This window comes from Microtus pennsylvanicus, chromosome 9 (assembly GCF_037038515.1).
Source record: "Microtus pennsylvanicus isolate mMicPen1 chromosome 9, mMicPen1.hap1, whole genome shotgun sequence".
Lineage (NCBI taxonomy): Eukaryota > Metazoa > Chordata > Mammalia > Rodentia > Cricetidae > Microtus > Microtus pennsylvanicus.
The window spans coordinates 99153614-99174972 of record NC_134587.1 but is presented as its reverse complement, the minus strand read 5'-3'; the positions used below and the strand labels follow the sequence as shown (position 1 = coordinate 99174972).

At 36.2% G+C, this 21359-nt stretch overlaps 1 protein-coding gene across 1 annotated transcript in view; it reads right to left on the bottom strand.

The window, feature by feature from the left end:
* Positions 1–21359, bottom strand: part of LOC142857842 (putative ATP-dependent RNA helicase DDX60) — a 90106-nt gene that overhangs the window by 49939 nt on the left and 18808 nt on the right. Inside the window, exons 7-16 of the mRNA XM_075986864.1 lie at positions 20719–20880; positions 19181–19339; positions 15718–15853; positions 14081–14236; positions 8934–9039; positions 8385–8500; positions 6963–7123; positions 5452–5704; positions 2184–2350; positions 1549–1707 (exon numbers count right to left, since the gene is read on the bottom strand). Of these exons, the coding sequence (XP_075842979.1) occupies positions 1549–1707; positions 2184–2350; positions 5452–5704; positions 6963–7123; positions 8385–8500; positions 8934–9039; positions 14081–14236; positions 15718–15853; positions 19181–19339; positions 20719–20880 (1575 nt within the window). The remainder of the gene's footprint in view (positions 1–1548; positions 1708–2183; positions 2351–5451; positions 5705–6962; positions 7124–8384; positions 8501–8933; positions 9040–14080; positions 14237–15717; positions 15854–19180; positions 19340–20718; positions 20881–21359) is intronic.

Below are 21359 nucleotides of genomic sequence, written 5' to 3'. Positions count from 1 at the left end.
GAAAAACTAAAAAGAACTGCACAAGAAAGGGAGACTATTCAGGAAAAAGATGGAGCCAATGAGGAAGGCAGTGAAGCAAGGTGTATTGACAGAAATGTGACCAAAGTACACAACATACATGGAGAAAAAGACCATAATGAAACATGCTCTTTTGTACAAAAGAAAAATCACTCAAAAGTTGTTTTAGAATAAGATACTACTATTAGGAAGGTAGTTTTTAATGTTTTATAGAGAAGTATACTTGTTAGAACCAGCTAACACACATTTTTATGGCAGTAAGCAAATGGTTGAAGCACAGAAATATCAAGGATTCTTCATTTTGCTGCTTACCCTTGAAGGGTGACTATTTGGGAGCATCATCTTTGGAATCTATTATTTCATTTATCAAGATGATGAGTAGTCAAAAGAATGGACAACCTATGTGAAGGACAGAAGACAGAAGGTACTCTCAAATGGCAACCTGCCGTTCTGTGAATCTCGTCCTCCCCACATGCCACACATCAGAACGAAAAGGGCATGAAAAACTTAGAAAGTGTATGGAAAACAGGAATAAATTTCCCTGCCCTTTAGCCTACACTGAAATAAGACGTTGGTCTCCTGCTCATGGAAAAAATCAGGATTTTAATATACAAGGTCTCAGCCCAACTAGCTTTCTCTATTTCTTGCTTTCAGTCTTAGGCTTCCTCACACAAGCTGATCCATCGCAATGTGATGTCATTCTGTTCACAAGCTGGCACTGGGAGTTAGGCTCATGGAGTCATCTGAGTACCTTTACATTAAAGCCAGGGTATCTCGGGTTTTTCATTACATTAATGAAAAGTGACTTACAAAATATGAACTGACTGGAACAGCTAGTCAGATTGAACCTACAAACTTGCATTTCTATAGGTAAATAATGCTCAAGTTATCATATGTGTGTGTGTGTGTGTGTGTGTGTGTGTGTGTGTGTGTGTGTGTGTGCAGAAGTGGTTACTTCCAAATTTTGTAGCCATCAATATTTATCTTATGTGTGCTTACAGATATATAGTTAGAATGGTAGTAAATACATAAGCAATTTTCCCACTCTCTGAACTACACAAACTTCTTCATGAGTATATTGTTTACAAATGAAATTCTATTGACAGGAAACCTGGACCGTCGTACAGAATGATAATAGCTGTATAGCACAGGCATCTTTAAACTTTGACTCTATGTATGGGAATCCATCCAACACCTTACTAAGGAAATGGTCTGCATAGTAAATGATTTTTTTTAATTTCTTTAAATGGAAAATATTAGTCCAAATGAGATGTTTTAAATAACAATGAACTTTAACTGAAATTCTTTTAAATAAAATAATTAAATATTATGAAATCCATAGAAAATACAAATACTAACACAGAGAGAGAGAGATGACAAAAACAAATATTAAAACAAGAGAGAAAGGGGGAGAGAGGGGGGAGAGAGAGAACGAGAAGGCTAGAAAAATAAGAAATTCCATGATGCACAAAATTCCATGATTTTTACATGGTTATAAAATATAATAATTATTTTTATTAATATTTTTACCTGCCATGTATCAGGAATAAAATCTTGGACTCTGGGGTCTGGATCTTTTCTTTCTTCTCGTATCAAATGGTGGCCCATATACTGTAGTTGAAACCTAACTGGCCCAATTCCAACTGAATATTTATTCCTTTTTTTCATTTTTATGTCATCTGCTTCATCCTGTATTGTTTTAAAAGATTATTTTGAAAGTAATTTAGGTTATACCATGATATAAATGTTGAAATGTTTATGACTGAGTTTCTTCTATATGAAAACAATTTTAATCACCCTTTAAACATCTTGAGGGCATTGCCACTTTTATGAAACACAAGCAAATCAGTAGATGTCAAAATTTTCAAATGCTTACTCTAATATTTGTAACTACAGACTGACATATTTACATCATCACCATTATAGATAGAAGCTGTTTTGTTAGAATTAAGTATTGGGTTGTTTTAAAAGTCTTCAGAAATTATTTGTCATTTAGTCACTTAGTATAAAAATTTATAATTCTTGAGTAACTCAAATTTAGTAGTCAGATTAATCAAGATTGTATTTTTATGATAAATGAACATAAAAAAATCACTGTTTTTGAAGGATGCTTTATGTATAGCAAATTACAGCTGTGTAAAAATGAAGATTTTACAATGTGTTACCTGAGTTGGATACAAAGAATTTGCTAGTTCATGAAACCCTAAACACGTAAGACATCTGGCTATGAGTTTCCGATCTGCTTCTTGCAGAAGCTCAGAGTGTTTGTCCAGCAAGGAGTGAATTCTCTTCATCATATCAACAGCTATGCTAAAGTCTTTTGTTGTTTCACCTTGGTACAAAATACAAATAATAAAATTGTTATAAAAGTTATCAAAGTAACAAATGTTTATTAACAAAGAGCAATCATCTAGGCTATACACTATTATTTATGAAACTTACTTAGCATTAACAAATGTTTGAGAATAGAAAGGACTAGATAAAAATCTTACAATTCATAATTAAAGTATTCAATTGAAGTTTATAGAATTTCTTGGTGAATTATAAAGCTTTCCTCTGTCTCATATGCTTATGTCCCCTTTGTTAAAAGAAAATAATTGCATGATTTTAAATATAAGATTATAATCTTAGCAACATTCCTTTAGCCCTATTGTTCACAGAGAGCTACTGCATGTAAGCACCGAATCTGTTCACTCAATGCAATCCATCTCTTCTAGCGATCAGACCTAGACTCCGACAATCCCTCCACTTCTCTAGCATCACACACATTGTTTCTCCCCTCTGCTTACATGTAAATTCTCGCTTCTGTTTTGGTTCCACCTTTCTTTTAGTTGGTGCACACTCTCACATATTAAACAAGTTCTACCAAACCTGTATTGAAAGCTCTTATACAAGAGGATGCCAAGTAAATAAAATAAAGGTCTTAACCTCCAGGAGCATTCAGTTTACTTATAGAGTATGTGATATCTGATTGGCCCACACAGAGCATGAGAAACTACAGACATTGTGGGAATTTGTTTGCTAAAAGAGGCTTTATGGAAAGATATTTTATGAACTGAATTTGGAGGATAATTAAATTCTGGTTGTATGAAAAACAGGGAGAAGGGCATTTGTGGCAGTTTCTACTCTTGATTTCTCTATCCACCATGTATTTCCAAAGATTTCTTATTTATGTCTGTATGGTATTGGGAATTCTACATACCTAGGTAAAAGTATGTGTTTCCTGGTCCTCCTTGTGATTAAAGTTGCCTGTGACTAAGTTTTTTTTTTAAATAACAAAGTGAATCTTTTTTTTAAATATTTATTTATTATGTATACAATATTCTGTCTGTGTGTCTGCCTGCAGCCAGAAGAGGGCACCAGACCTCATTACAGATGGTTGTGAGCCACCATGTGGTTGCTGGGAATTGAACTCAGGACCTTTGGAAGAGCAGGCAATGCTCTTAACCACTGAGCCATCTCTCCAGCCCTGTGACTAAGTTTTGACTAAGGATATCTGAGAATAAGATTTTGGTGGCCAGGAAAGTACATTAAAGGAGAAAGAAGAGCTGGAGAGATTCTTTAGTGGTGACAGTTGTCACCACTCTTACAGAGTTGGATTCGCAAAAACAATGTCGAAGCCTCACAACAACCTGTAACTCCCGCTTCAGGGAATCTGACACCTTTTCCTGCATCTGTCGACACTCAACACAGACATATACACACACGCAGACAAATAATAAATCTGAAAACGCTTCAGTGTGCAAATGGAGAGTAAGCCAGAGTTATGGGAATGACTTATAGAAGGTCACAACTCTGGGCATGGGCACAAGGACATTGAACTTCTGACCTTTCCTGGAAAGATCATCTTTGTTCCTTAAGAGACTGCCTCTGTTTCTACCATGGGTCCTGCCCAATTTCTTGTTGCTGGACAGAAGAATCCAGAAATCCCAGCAGGGACTCTGCTATCAGTCTGCAGCATCTACAAGGAATCTATCAATGGAATAAGCACTATATTTTAAGTCACTCTAAATTGTGATCTCTATCTATAATATCCAGCTTCACATCCTTAGTGTCTTGGTTGTAAAGAAAGATAAATACTTGCTAAGGTACATGGTACGCCTCTATCCAGTTTACACATCTCTACCTATCCAGTCCCACATTATCCTTATCATCCCCATTCTCTTTCTTTGTTTATCCTATTTCCCTCCATAGAAATGTAAAGGAGAGTACATGAAATTGCCTCTGTGACTTTGGAAGAAGTCTGTATGGTAGGGGTGATCAGTGTTGAAGTCTGTTTGGTTGGTATTGATTGCAGATTTTACAGGATTTATAATCACCTGGAGGACAGGCCTCTGAACATGCTTGTAGGGGATTATCTTTATTAGGCTAATGGATACAAGAACACCTATATGAACTCTGAGTGGAACCGAGTCTTCTGCATAAATTTTGAACTACATAAAAGAGATACTGAGCTAGGCATGTATTCAATTCATCCTTCTCTGCCTTCCTATTTAAATATGATGTGACCAGCTGCTTCAAGCTCTTCCTACTTGGATATGTCCTCCACAACAATGAACTGTACCCTTGAGCTATTAGATAGAATAAACTCTCTAATCATTAAGTTGATTTTATGAAAATATTTTTTATCACAACAACCAAGGGGAAATTAAGTGAGTAGGCAAGCATAAACATCAACTTATCCAGAAAGAAAATGTTTATCCTTCAAAACTCAAAAATAAATGACGGGTTCTTGCTGTGTCTCACTGTTATTGGTTCTGCTAACAATGCTCTCTTCCTGGTCAGCAGTTTAAAGCTATCTCCAGTTGTCCTTATGAATGTGCTTTGTCTTTGCTATTGGTCACCTCTCTGAGATGTCATTGCTCATTGATAAAAACAGAGGAAAGAACCCTTTATGAGTCTTACTATACAAATTCTAGTTAGCAGGTGACAAGGCACTGATGGAGGAAGGTCATTGGTTAAATAAAATAAAACTGCTTGGTCCTCATTGGTTAGAAGATAGGTGGGAGGAGTAAACAGAACAGAACGCTGGGAGGAAGAGGAAGTGAGCTCAGACTCCACAGCTCTCCTCTCGGGAGCAGACACCTCAGAGAGACGCCATGCTCTGCTCTCCCAGGCAGACAGACGCGATGAAGCTCCAACCCAGGATGGACTTAGGCTAGAATCATCCCGGTAAGACCGGTGCTTACAGATTATTAGAGATGGGTTGATCGGGATATCAGAATTAGCCAGCAAGGGCTAGAGCTAAAGGGCCAAGCAGTGTTTAAATGAATACAGTTTGTGTGTTGTTATTTTGGGGCATAAGCTAGCCGAGCAGGCGGCCGGGGTGCTAGGAACGCAGCCCCGCCACCCATATTACTACAAGGCACCGTCTTTACATCTCTTTGAACTCTAGATCATCAAGGTAAGCCACCCAAATTACACCCCACATACCTTCAGCTCGGCAATGCTCCTTCCATGCTGTCAAGCAAGCCGTTAACCCAACTTTTTCAGCCTGAACTTTTACTGAGTTACATTTACATGATTTCAAAAACTCTTCCAGCTTCTTCATCCCAGAGCTTAAATTCCTTTTCATCTCCTTCTCAATAGAAGATGACAGGGTATTCCATTTTTGTTCTTCTTTTTGTTCTTCCTTGGCATTCAACCTCTTCTTATTCTCTCTCGTAATTATGTCAGCCTTGGTCTCCTACCCAAATGGAAAGAAAGACAACTCATGACAAGAAAGAACTATTCCAAATTGACGATTCTTTATGAAATATATCAGATGATTTTAACCATCACCCCATACTTGAGTAGTCGTAAAAATATGTTTTTATTAAGACCCTGATGATTGAAAACATAATAATTCAACTTAATGAATATAAAAACTTGCAATATATAATTTTCTAAATTTCTATATAGTGTTAAATATAAAAGGGTAAATGTAATAACATCAAAGAGACCTTGCAAGGATTCATTTAGGTCTCCACGCAGTGGTACCTGCTATTCTTTCCTGGACTGCATTTCTGTTACCTTTCCTACCGAGTCACCTTCCTAGTCTGTACGTGATCATGATGTTTCTATCATGAAGCATTAACTTTATACCTTAAAAAAGTGAAAGCATTAATTATATAAATACTTTGAAGAAAGCATAGAAAATCTTTATAAGTCAGACAAAAAAAACCCATGTGTTGTATGCTTATTTTTGCTGAATTTTGTGAAAAACATTCTGATTATTATTAGCTAATAAACTGTATTTTAATATTATTGCAAAATTTTAAACCAAACCTTCATTGACTTGATGCTTTTTTTGATTCTCTAAATAGGTAGATGTTATTGCATAAAGGATCATATGTAATAATTTATATGGAAGTTAGACTCTCTAGCAGGTATCATAATAAGTATGATTGTTCTTTGTGTTACTTTTCTGTGCTGTAGTAAAATGACATGGCCAAGAAACTTTATAGAAGAAAAAATTTATCTGAGCTTGTGATTCCAGAGGGCTAAGATCTGCTGATGGCAGTACAGAGGCATGGCACCTGGAGCAAGAAACTGAAAGTTTGTGTCTTAAACTGTAAGCAGGAACAGCAAGGCTTTAAGCTCTCCAAACAGGCCTCCAGTGACACACTTCCTCCAGCAAGGGCAACTTCGTGAGCCCCCCAGACAGTGCTGCCAACTGGGAGCCACACATTCAAATGCTCAGACTGTGGGAGACACCTCATTCAAACCACTACACCCAAATAAAAAAAAAAGATAGAAAGAAGCCATCAAAGTGATGAGAACCACCAATTTAATAAAGAATAGCTCACCTGAGTAAACTGGGAGCATGGGGACCATGGGAGAAGGTTGAACAGGAGGGGAGAGGATGGGAGGAGAGCAGAGAAAAATGCAGAACTCAATAAAATCAATAAAAACAAGAACAGTAGCAAGAGCTTTTAATGATAATGGAATTTATGGAAACTTACACGTGTCTTTGTGCTCCTGGACTTATTGCAATCCTTCTTCGGCTTAGCACCTTGAGTTATGATGAGCTTAGAAGACACTGATTCTAATGAGTTCCCATAAAATCGTTGAAAAACATGATATTTCTGCACACTTTTAAGATAACGGGGGTCTCTTGTATACTCTGAAGAAGAAAAAACTTAAAATGTAAAATGATTAGGCTTTCTCAGAAGCATCTCTCACTCTCCACACCACTCCATAAACAGGCGCAATTCTTTCTAGTATACCACAGCAATTTTGCCTGAGCAGTTTGCCCAAAACCTTAAACAAAATTGTCTTCAATTGGGCTATCTCATCTATAGAATGACTTTCAAAATGTCTACAAAAGTGGCAATTTTTCAAATATACATATTCAAATATATATATATTCAAATATATATATAATATATATATACATACATGCACACACATGTATGTGTGTGTGTTGTTTATGGAATTGAACCTAGGATCTCATACATGCAGTTTAAGGGTTCTGCTACTGGTTAACAACTCCCAACAGCTAAAACACTTTCAAGACAATTTTTCACAGTCTGTTTTCAAAAGCAAATACTAAGAATTTTATTTAATTTTATTGATTAAATGTGTTCTTTCATAATGGATATAGTACACTCTAATTACTTACCTCATTCTCTTTTAGATCCAATCTAACCTGTCATTTCCCCCATCTCCATAAAAGTCTTTTCCCCAAACTCATGCATTTTTGTTTTGATTTCTGACTCATTAATTTTAATGAGGACTCTGAGTTTTTCCATTGTCCAACTACTGATGAAGCCCTGGGAGCACACCGCTGGGTACACAACTGAGGTAATGGTGACCCTCCTCCAGAATCCATCTGATTAACCTTAAGGAATAGGAGTCCATGAGTACCCTTTCTTCCAGGTGTTTTGGGTTTTCTAAGGGGGTTGTTTTGTTTTAGAGACAGCCTCTAAGGGTTACTTATTTGTGCCCTGTGAATAAGCTCCAGTAGGCAAAATCAAGAAGAAAGCCATTTGAAGCATTCTGGTTCCTTGAATAATTATATCGGAAAAAATAAGGCCCTCATCCTGGGACACAGTCAGAGAGCTGAGAGCTTCATCACTATATATTACACTTCAAAGGACATCCAGATTTCTTAAACTACAAGCCTTCTTTCCTTAAGACAGTGTCAAACTCAGGAGATCACAAATGCACTCCTCTGCCTAAACCACCTCCACCCTCCATATGAATAACCACAAGGAAACAAAGGGAGAAATCTCTACTAACACCCTTCCTATTGTCCATCTGAATGCCCTGTGGAATGTTCTTCACCAAAACTGTTGATCTGAGTTCACAATGTGATTTATACTTTGAAATAAAGGCCAGAGTGATGTAGATTTCAATTAGTTTAGCAGAATCATCAAGCTCACCATTGAAATTGGCCTTTGTCCTGTCATAGTCATCACTGAGAGGTCTGTGGGAATGCCAGTGCACAAGCTCATCGAATTCCTTATGCTTAACCAGCGAGGAAACAATGGGGTCATCACTGGGAGACAAAAAGAAATACAAGCACATATCAAATTCCAGGCCTCCAAATCCAACACATTTTATAACTTTGAAAATCATAGTTTCTTCTTATCTTCCTGGGATACAACATGTGTAGTTGAATGCAAAAAAAAAGCATTTTCTTACTAGCTTCAGAAGTCAGGACCACTTCAGGTCTCCAACATTCTCAAGCATTCCTTGTTTTATTAACTTAAAAATAGTAGTAGAGTGCTTTGTTCTCCAATAAAAATCACACAGATATCATAAAGATTGGCAATGGGTAATATGCTGCAAATTTATATTGCATGTAATTTACTATCTTTAATGTAGCATATTTCTACAGTTTATTCAGAAAAAGCCTTCTCAAAGAATATTTAATAAATGACTATTATCCATTCCAAACAAGTACTTATTAATACATATGGAGGTCTTACTTCTTTAGGAAAGGCAAGTCTTTCAAAATGTCTCCAGTAAATTCATCAACCAAAGCACATGACATTGGAATAAAACCCAAATTTGGCATCTTTTCTTGGGAACTTTCTGTAAAAAAAAATTAAATATGATCAAGTTAAAAGTGAAATTTTCAGAAAAGAAGATACTATAATTGTTTCCCAAGATTTCACCTTTAAAAACATTTCATATTTATTTATATTTTAATTTCAATCCTGTTCATAAAGTTATTTCCTACTCTGAAACTATTGGAACATCATAGAAAATCAATGAATAATAACTAAGCAAATAGGTATATAGATTAAAAATGTAGGTAGCCCAATGGCTAGAGAGATGATAGGTATATGAATAGATAGAAACATTATGATAAAGATGACATAATTGATAGATGATAGAGAGATAAATAATAGATAAAAGATAATTTGTATGGTGCTTTTGTTCAAATATTTAATGCTTTCATTTTTGTCTGATAAGTGATAAAATTTCTAAAGATAACAATCTGAGAGATCACATTCACAGTGTCAAATATAAATTAAAATAGGGAAAAAACAAAGGTCATGAGATTGAGGTTATTACAATACTCCCTTTGAGCTTCCTTTGGGCTTATACACAACCTTATGCAAAAGCAGGTAGATAGGTGACAAAATGCTAGATCAGATAGACAGATGACAGTTAGATGGTAAGTAAGTGGGTTAACAGACAGAAAGACAGATAGACAGGTAGACAGATGATAAATAGGTCAGACCCATCTTATAGCAGTGATAATTGGCTAGTGAATAATTTTTAACGTATTGTTCATAATTCTCCTGATGCTCTCTGTTCCTGTGTTTGCCCAGGCTACCTTCTGCAACAGTTAAAGTACTTTTCTCCCTATAACCACAGAGATCAAACCAGAAGCAATGAGAATGACCCTCAGCCAAAGTCATAACAGGAACAGGAGAATAAATAACCCAGCTCTCTTGTTCCTTGCAAGAGATGTTTCAAAGATAGTGTGAACCCCATTCTAAGGTTCCCAGTTGGCCTCATGTCTCCCAAAGTGGAAACCTGCTCATAGACAGGCTCTGCAGAGTGCTCTTCATTTCCTGCCCTAACCTAATTTGAACCACTCTCTGACTGCTACAGTAAACTCCTTGCTCCAGTGTTCTTTTGTTGGGTGGAATTCATTGTCAAAGAACACAAGAATACACACACACACACGTACGTACGTATATAAGTATTCACTCTCTGACTGGTACAGTTAACTCCTTGTACCAGTGTTCTTTTGTCTGGTGGGATTCATATGTATACATATATACATACATACATACACACACACAAGTATGTACATATTAGGTATCCTAAGTTCTCAGTGAACACTCCTTTTGATACTTCCTCATTTTTCTAAAATTCATTACAATATTAAAGATGTTATTATGACTAAACCAATTTATGTTTTTCTGCAAATATTCATGCTATCCTCTACCCTTATATAATTTAATAATTACATAATTCTGCTACATTCTGAATTTCATCATTACTGAGAAATCTGTCACTTGACTAATTCTTTAGAGTTAATTCTTCCTTTAAAGTTAATTATGAATCCTATGAGAGGTTCTGTAGCTTTTACATGTTGCAGTTTCCCTTCGTGTGTCAAGGGAGTGTATTCTTCTGGCTTAATATGTTTTTGCATTTGACATTCTAAATGTATAAAATTTGTCTTGATTAATGCAGGCAAATGTTAGGTCATTACTTTCTATACATGATTCCACTCCCATCAATTCCTTCTTTCTTTCCAAGTTTCCAAATGAACCAAAGGTTAGTTTTTAGTCTCCATGTCTTTTAATATCTTCTGTGTTGAATTTTAATTTTATATTTATTTCAGATATATACCATACTTTAATATACTTATTTTGAAACATTTATGTGTGTGAAGATAGATAGATAGATGATAGATAGATAGATAGATAGATAGATAGATAGATAGATAGATGATAGATAGATAGATAGATAGATAGATAGATAGATAGATAGATAGATAATAGATAGGAGATAGATTGATACATTGATAGATAGAATATAGATCAATGATAGTTATAGGGATATATCCCTATAACTATATATATGGTAGATAGAAAATAGACGATAGGCCGGGCGGTGGTGGCACACGCCTTTAATCCTAGCACTCGGGAGGCAGAGGCAGGCAGATCTCTGTGAATTCGAGGCCAGCCTGGTCTACAAGAGCTAGTTCCAGGACAGGAACCAAAAGCTACGGAGAAACCCCATCTCGCAAAATCAAAAAAAAAAAAAGAAAAGAAAAGAAAATAGACGATAGATAGATAGATAGATAGATAGATAGATAGATAGATAGATAGATAGATAGATAGATATAGATAGATAGACAGACAGACTGATAGATAGAATTTAGAGAGAAATAAAGAGATGCATAGTTTTAGTTGGGCCTGGGTGTGCATACTCTTAGCAGGAAGCAGGAAAATCAGGAACTCGAAATCATCTCCAGCTATCTTGTGTGTTCAACACTATTCCAGACTACATAGCACCTTATCTGAAGAAACACACACCATGAAAACCAAAGGATACACAGCCAGGAAAATTAATATGCCCACTATATTAAATATTATCAATATGTCCTTGTAGGTTTCTGTGATGGTGTTGAATTTGCCTAAAATCTTTTCTTTTCCCAAATCACCGGTGTTTATTATGAAATATATGATTACTGTTAGCACTCATAGCTTCATCAAGTACATCAAATACAGACCTATTGTCTTCCATATTTATCTTCCATATGTATACTCTTTGACCTACATTTCCCCATCCCCAACACTGTTTCCTCAATAAATTCCTATTTACTTTATTCTACTTCTATGTATTTTTTAGACTGTGCATGTAATGGCATCACACAGTATTTTTCTTTCTGTGACTAGCTTTTGTCATTTCTCATAATGGTATATTTCACCTGTTCTGGAAACTGAGCACATAACTTCACACATGCTAGGACACTCAACCCATGAGGGAGGGATTTCTCCAACCTTAAGTGTGACTCTTTTTCTATTTACTTATGAAACCCAAACAACTACATTATTAATATCCAATTGACTCTTAAACCCACACGGTATTTTGATTTCTATAGGTTTGGTTATGCAAATAAATATTGTTTTAAAGTTTTATTATTTTTCTCATTTCTAATTTTACATTTAATCTCTCTTAAATGTTTTCAAATTATATTCAGAGAGTATATAATAATTGTGATAATTATAAAAACAGAATTTATCAGTTCTAAGTCCACAGCGGATGTGGGATTCCCCTCTGTATGCTGTAAATACCATTGTTAACAAAGAAGCAGTTTTGGCCTGTAATAGGGTAGAATTGAGCTAGGCAGAAAAAAATTAATTGAATGCTGCAAGAAAGAAGATAGAATCAAGAGATGCTGTGCAGCCACCAGAGGGGAGAGTCAGCTGGAAGCTTCCCAGTGGGCCACGAACTTCATGGTAAAATATAAAATAATAGAAATGGGCTAAGCAGAGATATAAGACCTAGCTAATGATTACACTTAAATGATTAGCCAAGCAGTAATTTACATAATATAGTTCCTGGGTAATTATTTTGGGAGTCTGGGTGGCCAGGAAATGAACAAACAGCCTCTTACAACAGATTGGCACCAAATATTATATCCCTCTGGAGTCTTTGATGGAGTTGAAAGAATAGAAAGTTATAGTTATAGTTTTCCTTAGTTATGGTAGATAAAGTAGATATAAATATTGTAACTATAATTCTTGCTTAATACCTGTCTTGTTATATGTAATTTCACTATGTTAAAAGTAAAGCTTTCCCTTCTATTTAAACAGAAAAGTGGAAGTGATGTGGGAAGTCCTTCTTATATGAGTTGGTTTTACTGGTTAATAAAGAACCTGCTTTTGCCCAATGGCTTAACAGAACATAGCCAGGCTAGAATAGATATACATAGAGAGAGAGTAGGCAGAGTCAGAGAGAAGTCATGTAGCTCCACCAGAGACAAATGCCAAACGGAATTTTACCCAGTAAGCCACATCCACGTGGCAACACACAGATTAATGGAAATGGGTTAGTTTAGGATGTAAGAGTTAGCTAGAAATATGCTTAAGCTATTGACCAAACAGTATTGCAAATAATATATTTCTGTGTGATTATTTTGGGTCTAAGTAGATGGGAATGAACGAGCAGCTTCTGCCTAGACACAGCTAATTGTGTTCTTAGTTGTTCCTCAGCTCTTCTGTGAATTCTATCATCCATCTTTGACACATAATCAATTGTTTATTATTTCTTCCTTATAATATTTTGCCAGATCTTTCCAATCACTTTCGTTTACTGGATTAGAGAGGCCTTGTGGCCTAACAATTTAAATTCCAAATTCTCAAGAGTGATTTATTATTGCAGAAACAGTGTGACTTCTTTGTTATTTCTGTTCACTGAAAGGCAGGTCTGGGAGGAGCTAACCTGAGGTTTGCTCCTATGGACCTTGGCTTTCTGAAGACTGTCAGTTCTACCACCTCCTGGCTCTGGCCTCTTCTCCTGTGTCTGTCACCAGAGACATTCTGTACATCTGCAGCACAGAGAAGGCAAATGCACTGATTTGGGCAGACTTTCTAAGGTGGCTGCTGGCTCCTTTTTATTCTTTAACATCGTTTACTCCTCCCAACACAAGTCTACTGTTTACTCTGTTTCTATACAACACAGATGCTTAATATGTTACCACGCTAATCTCTATGCTGGTGTAGATGGGTCTCAGCCTCCCTAGTTATTTTACAGGTTTCCCCCATTCTATTATTTGGAGAAGAGTCACCATGATGTAATAGGATATTGAAAATTTTTGTTGACAGAGGTCACATTGCTAGAAAGAGAATTCACTTACATATGGTTTGACTTTTAAAATGGCAATATTAATTACAAACAACATATAAAATTTCAATATTAGTCAAAGCACACCACCCCATGGACATGACAACTATTCAAACACACAAATACAACAAAACGATTTCTCCTTGGAGTTTTCCAAGAGGGTTTTTTTTTCTTCCTCAGTTTAAGTTAGGAATCAATTATCTTTGACTGATGATGGGATCTTTTAAAGAAAATGACATTTAAGTTAGGGATAAGTTACCTTTGACTGGTGATGCTGTCTTTTTAAGAAAATGACGTTCTGTTGTTCTCAAAGGAAATGAATTTCCCACTTCAAATTTTCCCACCATCTTTGACACTGTGTCCCAGAGATGTACATACTCCTTCATGATGGTATCTCCTACTTTCAAATCCAGGCCTGGATCACAATTAAAAATTCACTGTTAAGAAGCACTGACACATGCATTAAAGCACAAAACATCACTAAAGTCACTAGGCTCTGAATTATGATGCTAACAGTAGAATTTTCTGTGAGCTTCACACTGAATCTAAATGAAAAAGATCAAAGCTGTGGACAATGCCACGGAACATATTAAAACTTATCTTGTATTTATGCTTGAAACTTAATATTAAAAATTTATGTCTTAACTAATAATAACCAATAGCATAGATTTAATTATTTTTAAGATAATAAAAATATTATACCACATATAGTTTTGTAACCAATAACATTGAATAAAACTAACATAAAAAATTAACAAAGCTCACCAAGGCCAGCTAGACTGGGACTGAAAAAGCATGGGATAAAACCGGACTCTCTGAATATGGTGGACAATGAAGGCTGCTGAGAAGCCAAGGACAATGGCACTGGGTTTTGATCCTACTGCATGTTCTGGCTTTGTGGGAGCCTAGCCTGTTTGGATGCTCACCTTCCTAGACCTGGATGGAGGGGGGAGAACATTGGACTGCCCACAGGGCAGGGAACCCTGACTGCTCTTTGGACTGGAGAGGAAGGGGGAGGGCAGTGGGGCATGGGAAGTGGGAAGAGGGGGAAGGAAAGGGGAGGAGGGGAGGAGGCAGAAATTTTTAATAAAAGAAGAAAAAAAAGCAAAAAAATTAACAAAGAATCATTATTTTCAAAGTAGGTAATTAATTTCGTTTCCTAAAATATGACAGGAAAAAATCTTGATGTCAAAGATGTTTCTATACTACTCACTCAAGCACTGTTCTCTTAAAATGTGTTTTCTTTTACTTTGCCTATAAAAGCACAAGAAAAATATTCTATCAAATAAACAAATTACATAAAAAAGTATAAAGATTATCCCTTAGAAAACTTAAAATCCCTAAATAATGGAGGAAGGTCATTGGCTAATAAAGGAACTGCCTTGGCCCATTTTATTGGTTAGGACATAGATAGGTGGAGTAAACAGAACAGAATGCCGGGAGGAAGAGGAAGTGAGCTCAGACTCGACAGCTCTCCTCTCTGGAGCAGACGCCTCAGAGAGACGCCATGCTCCCCGCTCCAGGGAAGATGCACGCTATGAAGCTCCGACCCAGGATGAACTTAGGCTAGAATCTTCCCAGTAAGACCGGTGCCGAGCAATTTTATAAATAAACATTATATGCCATGCATGAAAACAAAGTGTTATGAGCTGTCAAACACATGAACACACACTTTTAACAAAAATAACTATGGAATAATAATAAGTTGAAAAATATTTTTGAATTGTTATATTCATTCTGATTGTCACAAATAAAAAATTATAAATAAAGACTGGGAAACTTGAAAATAATTACTATTTATACAATAGACAGTAAAGAAATGGTTTTGAAGCTTGAAACTCTTCATGAGCTTTCTCTCTAAAGAAAGGTGAGGTGTATTATATAGTAAGCTGATACCTTCTGCATTTTCATAGTAAAAAGCAATATTCTTCAACAAAGGCTCATCACTAAAATCAGAAAGGTGAAGTAAATCCAAACTCCAAAATTCAATCATGTGCACATTACTTAGGATGAAATACTCACACCACTGTTTCTGGAAATAAAAAAAAAAGAAGTTATTGACAGCTTTCATGTCCACAGTAATACATAGAATTAATTACCCCATACACATCTATAATCCAAATGAAAGGCAGATGACAAGACTGTCTGAATTCTCATTAAAATGTAAACCCACTTGGTCTAAATGAGAATTATATTATTCCTTAAAAATTGAAGCATTATATAAAATAAAAACTGACTTAAAAACAAATTTAAGCTGCACATTATCCCAGCCCTTGGGAGGCTAAAGCAGGAGGATGCCTGTAAGATTAAGGCCAGTCTATGTTACACAGTCAGTCTCAGACCAACCTGGGTTACACAGTAAGATCTTGTCCCCCAAAAAAACCACAACTTTTTTATGAGTTAAAGAAATATTTATTTATTTACTATTCATTGTTTCCTCCCATTGTGATCTAAAATCTCAAAAACTACATATTTCTTCAGCTAAGGGTACTAGAAAGAAAAATGTTTCCCATCCACCAATGTTGATAGGTCTCCACCAACTTAAGGATGCACCATGATATTCCATCATAACACAGACAGAATGTCTGCACAAACAGCATTTACATCTGGTCACAGTAGACACGAGTCTTCCTCAATGGTATGGTTTACAGAGAGGCTCCCAAGTGATATTTCTTCACCCAATTTCCTTAAGTATTAAAACTTAATGCTTCCCAACATAAAGAGGAAAATGAAGCTGCTGTTTCTGATCAACTAAAATTATCAGGTATCTCCTGCCAGGCCATCTTAGAACATTGCCAAATATTTCAAGATATTTTTATAGTGTCTTTTAACCTAAACCACATCCCAGTGTCTTAAAAATTGTCATAAAATCTTCATTGATAAAGTTGTGCAAAGGAGGCTTCCATTCAAGTCTGTATCACACCTGCTGCATTCACGCCAGCTCCCAAATGTAGACCAGACTTAACTACATAAAGTTGAAACAATAATTTAATATAACTGAGAAATAAATTAATTATTAAAGTCAAAGCACATTACTAGTGCCACAAGGTTTATTTTAATTGCAGATACCAATAGATATAATATATTAACCTAAAATGACCCATATTAAAGAATTTAAATAAAAATGGGATTAAGAAGTGGAGTCTTCCTATCTTTCATTAATAACAGAGTCACACAGAGCCTGCTACTCTTAGGCTCTAACAAAACACCTAGAGGAATGTCCTCCTATGGAGTTTAGGATACAGAAATTTCTCTCAAGAATCTGTAGAACCTACACAGAGCCACCTTCACCATGTGTAGTATTTACTACACCGGAGAACTCTGTAGAAATTCCATTACAGCAGCTATGAATGTTCACCAGTGCACATATTCAATACATCCTGACCCTGTTATGTATGGCTATGAGCATGGTATGGGTGTGTGCCAGTGTGCAGAGGCCACAGAATGACTTCAGGAGTCTTTGCCTCGTAAATCCCACTTTACAAATGTGACAGGGTCTCTCATTGGCCTGGAGCTTGAGCAAGTAGGATGAACAAGCGATCTTCCCATTAACCTATCTTTGGAATTACAAGTGAGCATCGCCATACCTGATTTGATGTTTTGCATGGTTCCCCATTGAAGATCAAAGTCTGCTTCTCAGGCTTCCAAGGCACATGCTCTAACAACTGAACCATCACTCATGTGTCCTATTCCTTACCTACAGTTCCCACCCCAGGTAACATTATGCTAATATAGTAAATGCAATACAAGCACTATCAAGTAAAATTAATATGACTTAATTGCCACTTTAGTCCCTGTCAAATCAATATACGTCACGAATTTCCTTCAATTCTCCCTTATTGGACTTTGAGGCAGGGGCATTTATGCAAATGCTATTCCTCATTGAGTAAGAAAGGCACACTCTCCATGCAGCTTTGCTGCCTCCAGGTAGACTTAAGTCACTCTTCAGAGTGCTACTGTAGACGTATATTCAGAGTATAGTGTAGAGGGATCAAAAGTCTCTTCCTTAGTCTCTAACACCATCAACAGGAAGGTAGTAGAATATTCCTCTAATACCCCCAAATCCAGTTTTGTATCTACACTGTGTGGTCTACATTCCAAGTCAAAAATGCTAAAAAAAAAAAAAAGTGCCATTTGCCTACATAAAAACCATTTAGTAGGCACTCAGTGAATGTGTGATGAACTTATCTATCCTGTCCTACAGGATGCTACCTCATTTGTCTCTTGCCCACTACCTCAGCTTCATCACTAACCCTATAGTTTTCTGTCCTTGATACAAGGAGTGGACCTCAGTTTCTTGGCTGTGATATTTTTAGGACAGTCACACACAGTGCTTCTTCTCCCACAATCTGGTTTCCTTTCTGTCCACCCTGCTACCCATCCTTCAAGACTTGGGTCATATAACTTCTTAAGAGAAACCCTTGCAAACTTGGCTAGATCTTTTAACTATTGGTTTCAAAAGTACTCTAGTTCTTCCTTCACAGTAAGTCTGAAAATTCAGTCTATGTCTTCACTATAAGATATAATTGTCTGGAAAAGCTAGAGTGGAATGATGAAGGGTATTAATCTCACTATATCTCCATGTCAGAAGAGCATATTCTGAATTTCTTTGGGCATCAGACACTTTTCTTGACTATTTATCTCAGATTCCTAAAAGAAAGTCTACATAGCTAATATATGTTTAAATACACAAATATATACATATAATATTTATTTATGTAAATAAATATATACACTGCACATATATTAAGATGCAACTAGTAGTCATTAAAGATGATAGCATCCAATATTATAAAGAAAGTAAGAAAATGCAAAAAGAAAAAAATGTATATGGATATTTTCCATGCTATAAAAACAGCAAAATCTGTTCATTTAAAATGAAGAGAGTAAACTGGAGTGTTAGCAGATTCTAGCACTGATTTGCACAGAAGACTCTGGAGAGATTTTTGCTTTCTGGTCTCCTAAAGTCTCCAAAATGTCTGTATCCATAATCTATAATGGAAAAAAATAATAAAGTTTTGCATCCATTTTCTCAACTCTTTCTCACGCAGAAGATGGTGGTCACCAGGAACTTCCTCGTAGACGACACAAATCTTCACACTGACAAGAATTTTATGAAGGAAAATGTCAAGAAGCTCCTCTTTGGGTTGGATGCATGCCATGATGGTTATTATTAATAACAATTTATCGCTTAATATGATTGTTAAGACTAGTCAATTTAAGCAAGCTGATCAAATTTTAACACCAACAATACCTCAAAATTTAACACCGCCCTGTATAAACCTGTTTGAAGGTTAATGTATTTTATATGTATCATGTAGTTTAAACAAAAGTATAAGTAAAAGGTGAGTATATTTACCATTTTAAAGACAGTCTTGAGGTCCTTAATCCAATCAGAAGTGACAAATCTTGAGCAGGCTCTTTGAGAAAGAGGTAGATGAAGATGAAAAACGACACTGAGGCAATGGAGCTTACAGAAGTCTTCCACGTCCTTCAGGGTTAAACAACTACCTTGTTGCTGTAGAAGGTAAAGAAGGTGAGTAGAGAACAGTGGGCTGGGAGACTACACACTCAATTTGTGAAAGCCTGAACTTTGCATCTAAGCTCTCTATGTGGGAATTCCACATTTACAATTTCTCCATTTCTGAGACAGTACTTATCCAGAAACAAGGCTGTGTTTAAACACATTTGAGAAAGAGGGGAAAGGAAGTGTCTAGCTTTGCAGAACCTGGTGTAAGGCATTAGTCAGTATTTTCAGGGACTCTAGATATAAACTAATAAACTAGGTGGTGAACGGGAGGTTCCAGGGGACCTTGAGTGGGTGGAGCTATACGCTACATTCTCCCTTCTGTCTTTAACAACCTACTCTGAAGACAATATTATGAACGACCTCCATGAGGACAACAGAATAACAATGTAGCTTAAGGCTGTAACTGCACGATGAGAGCAGAGGTAAATAAGTAGATGTGCTTAGCATCATGGAACAGGAACACCATTGCTATTGGCAAACATTTTGGCATGTCTGGGAGCAAGGAGACTCGATGGGATGCTCCTAGGATGCCAGAGAGGGTCTAATGTTTAGAAGTTCCCAAGAGTAAATGTCGACTTACTATCATGATTTAGAGATGAATTAAATTGGAGGTCTAATCATGCAGAAAGGTCCCATTAAAATTATATTTAATGAGATACTGCAAAGTGAAATATTAAAAACTGGTCCTTGTTCATTTTTGAAATCAAGAAAGTTGATAGGATTCATAAGCTGAGACTCTATAGTACTAAGATTACATATAAAATGGAATGTGCACATGTGTATACTTTAGTGCCCATGAGAACATATATGCAGAGATGACTGTTTAGTCATAGCTAAATCTCAACTTGCAACCAGATTCTTGACCTTTTCTGCAATAAAGAAAACTAAGAACAGTAGTCTGTCCCCAGGCAGTAGGGTACCACTGTGTGAGTCTATCTTTTAAAGTCACTGAGAAATTTGCACATGATAAACCTTAATCCAAACTACATTACTATTTAGCACCTTGGGTTGGAGGACTGTTACTCTCAAAAACCAAAAGTCTGTACTTTAATAGTGAAATAGAAATAACAATTCTTTCCTGAGCATTTAGTGAACTGTGCACAGAAAAAGCCCAAAGCACAGTAGCATAGCAGGTTGTTTCTTCCTTTGCCTGTCTGCAGGTGATGAAGACTACAAATATCCCACGTGAAGCACCTGTAGGAAACACACTAAGTTATGGAACAACATATTCCTTTATGACATGAATTGCAGGGATTCTCCTATTTCTGCTGTTCATATAAACAAGAGAGAACCCGGTGCCACTTGGAGAAATGGTTGGTGAAAACAAAATAGGGAAGCACAAATGCATCCCAGTGCAGCAACCACACCTGTTTGACTTTGCACATCTTCTTGGAGGCTTTCTTCTCTCTGTTCTCTAAGAAGCTGTGGTACATTTCCAAGAAGAGGGAGCATGAAGTGACACAAAGGGCTCGCTGGATGTCAGAGCCTTCTGGCCAAAGTTGCCTGAGCAGAGACATCATCTCACAAGCCTGTCACCACAGAGAATTATAGCACGTCATGACAATTAGAGAACTGTATTTATATATAAGCGATTACATAATAAGAAATGAGTCTATGTGAACATATGGAAACTGTTCCCACTAAAAACATTATGAACACAATTTTTGGGTGGTAAAATTATTTCAAAAAATTTTGAGAAAACTCTTATCAAATACATGCATAAAAATCTGTAAATCAACAGGAAAATTCATGACTTTAAATGCTAATTCTCTAATGAAACCCAAATAGTGAGAAAATGAAAAAAATGTTTATATTCTTTAGCAGTATAAAATTACATTTTTCTTTGATAATATCAACACATTTTTTCATCTTTAACTACTTTAATAACAGCACCAGAAATCATGGGGTGTCAGTCCTAATACTCTGCTAATGAAGTTATAAACAGGCAAAGGCATATGACAATACATTTGTCATTCAATATGTTGATACTTTTTATTCAAGTCCTAGA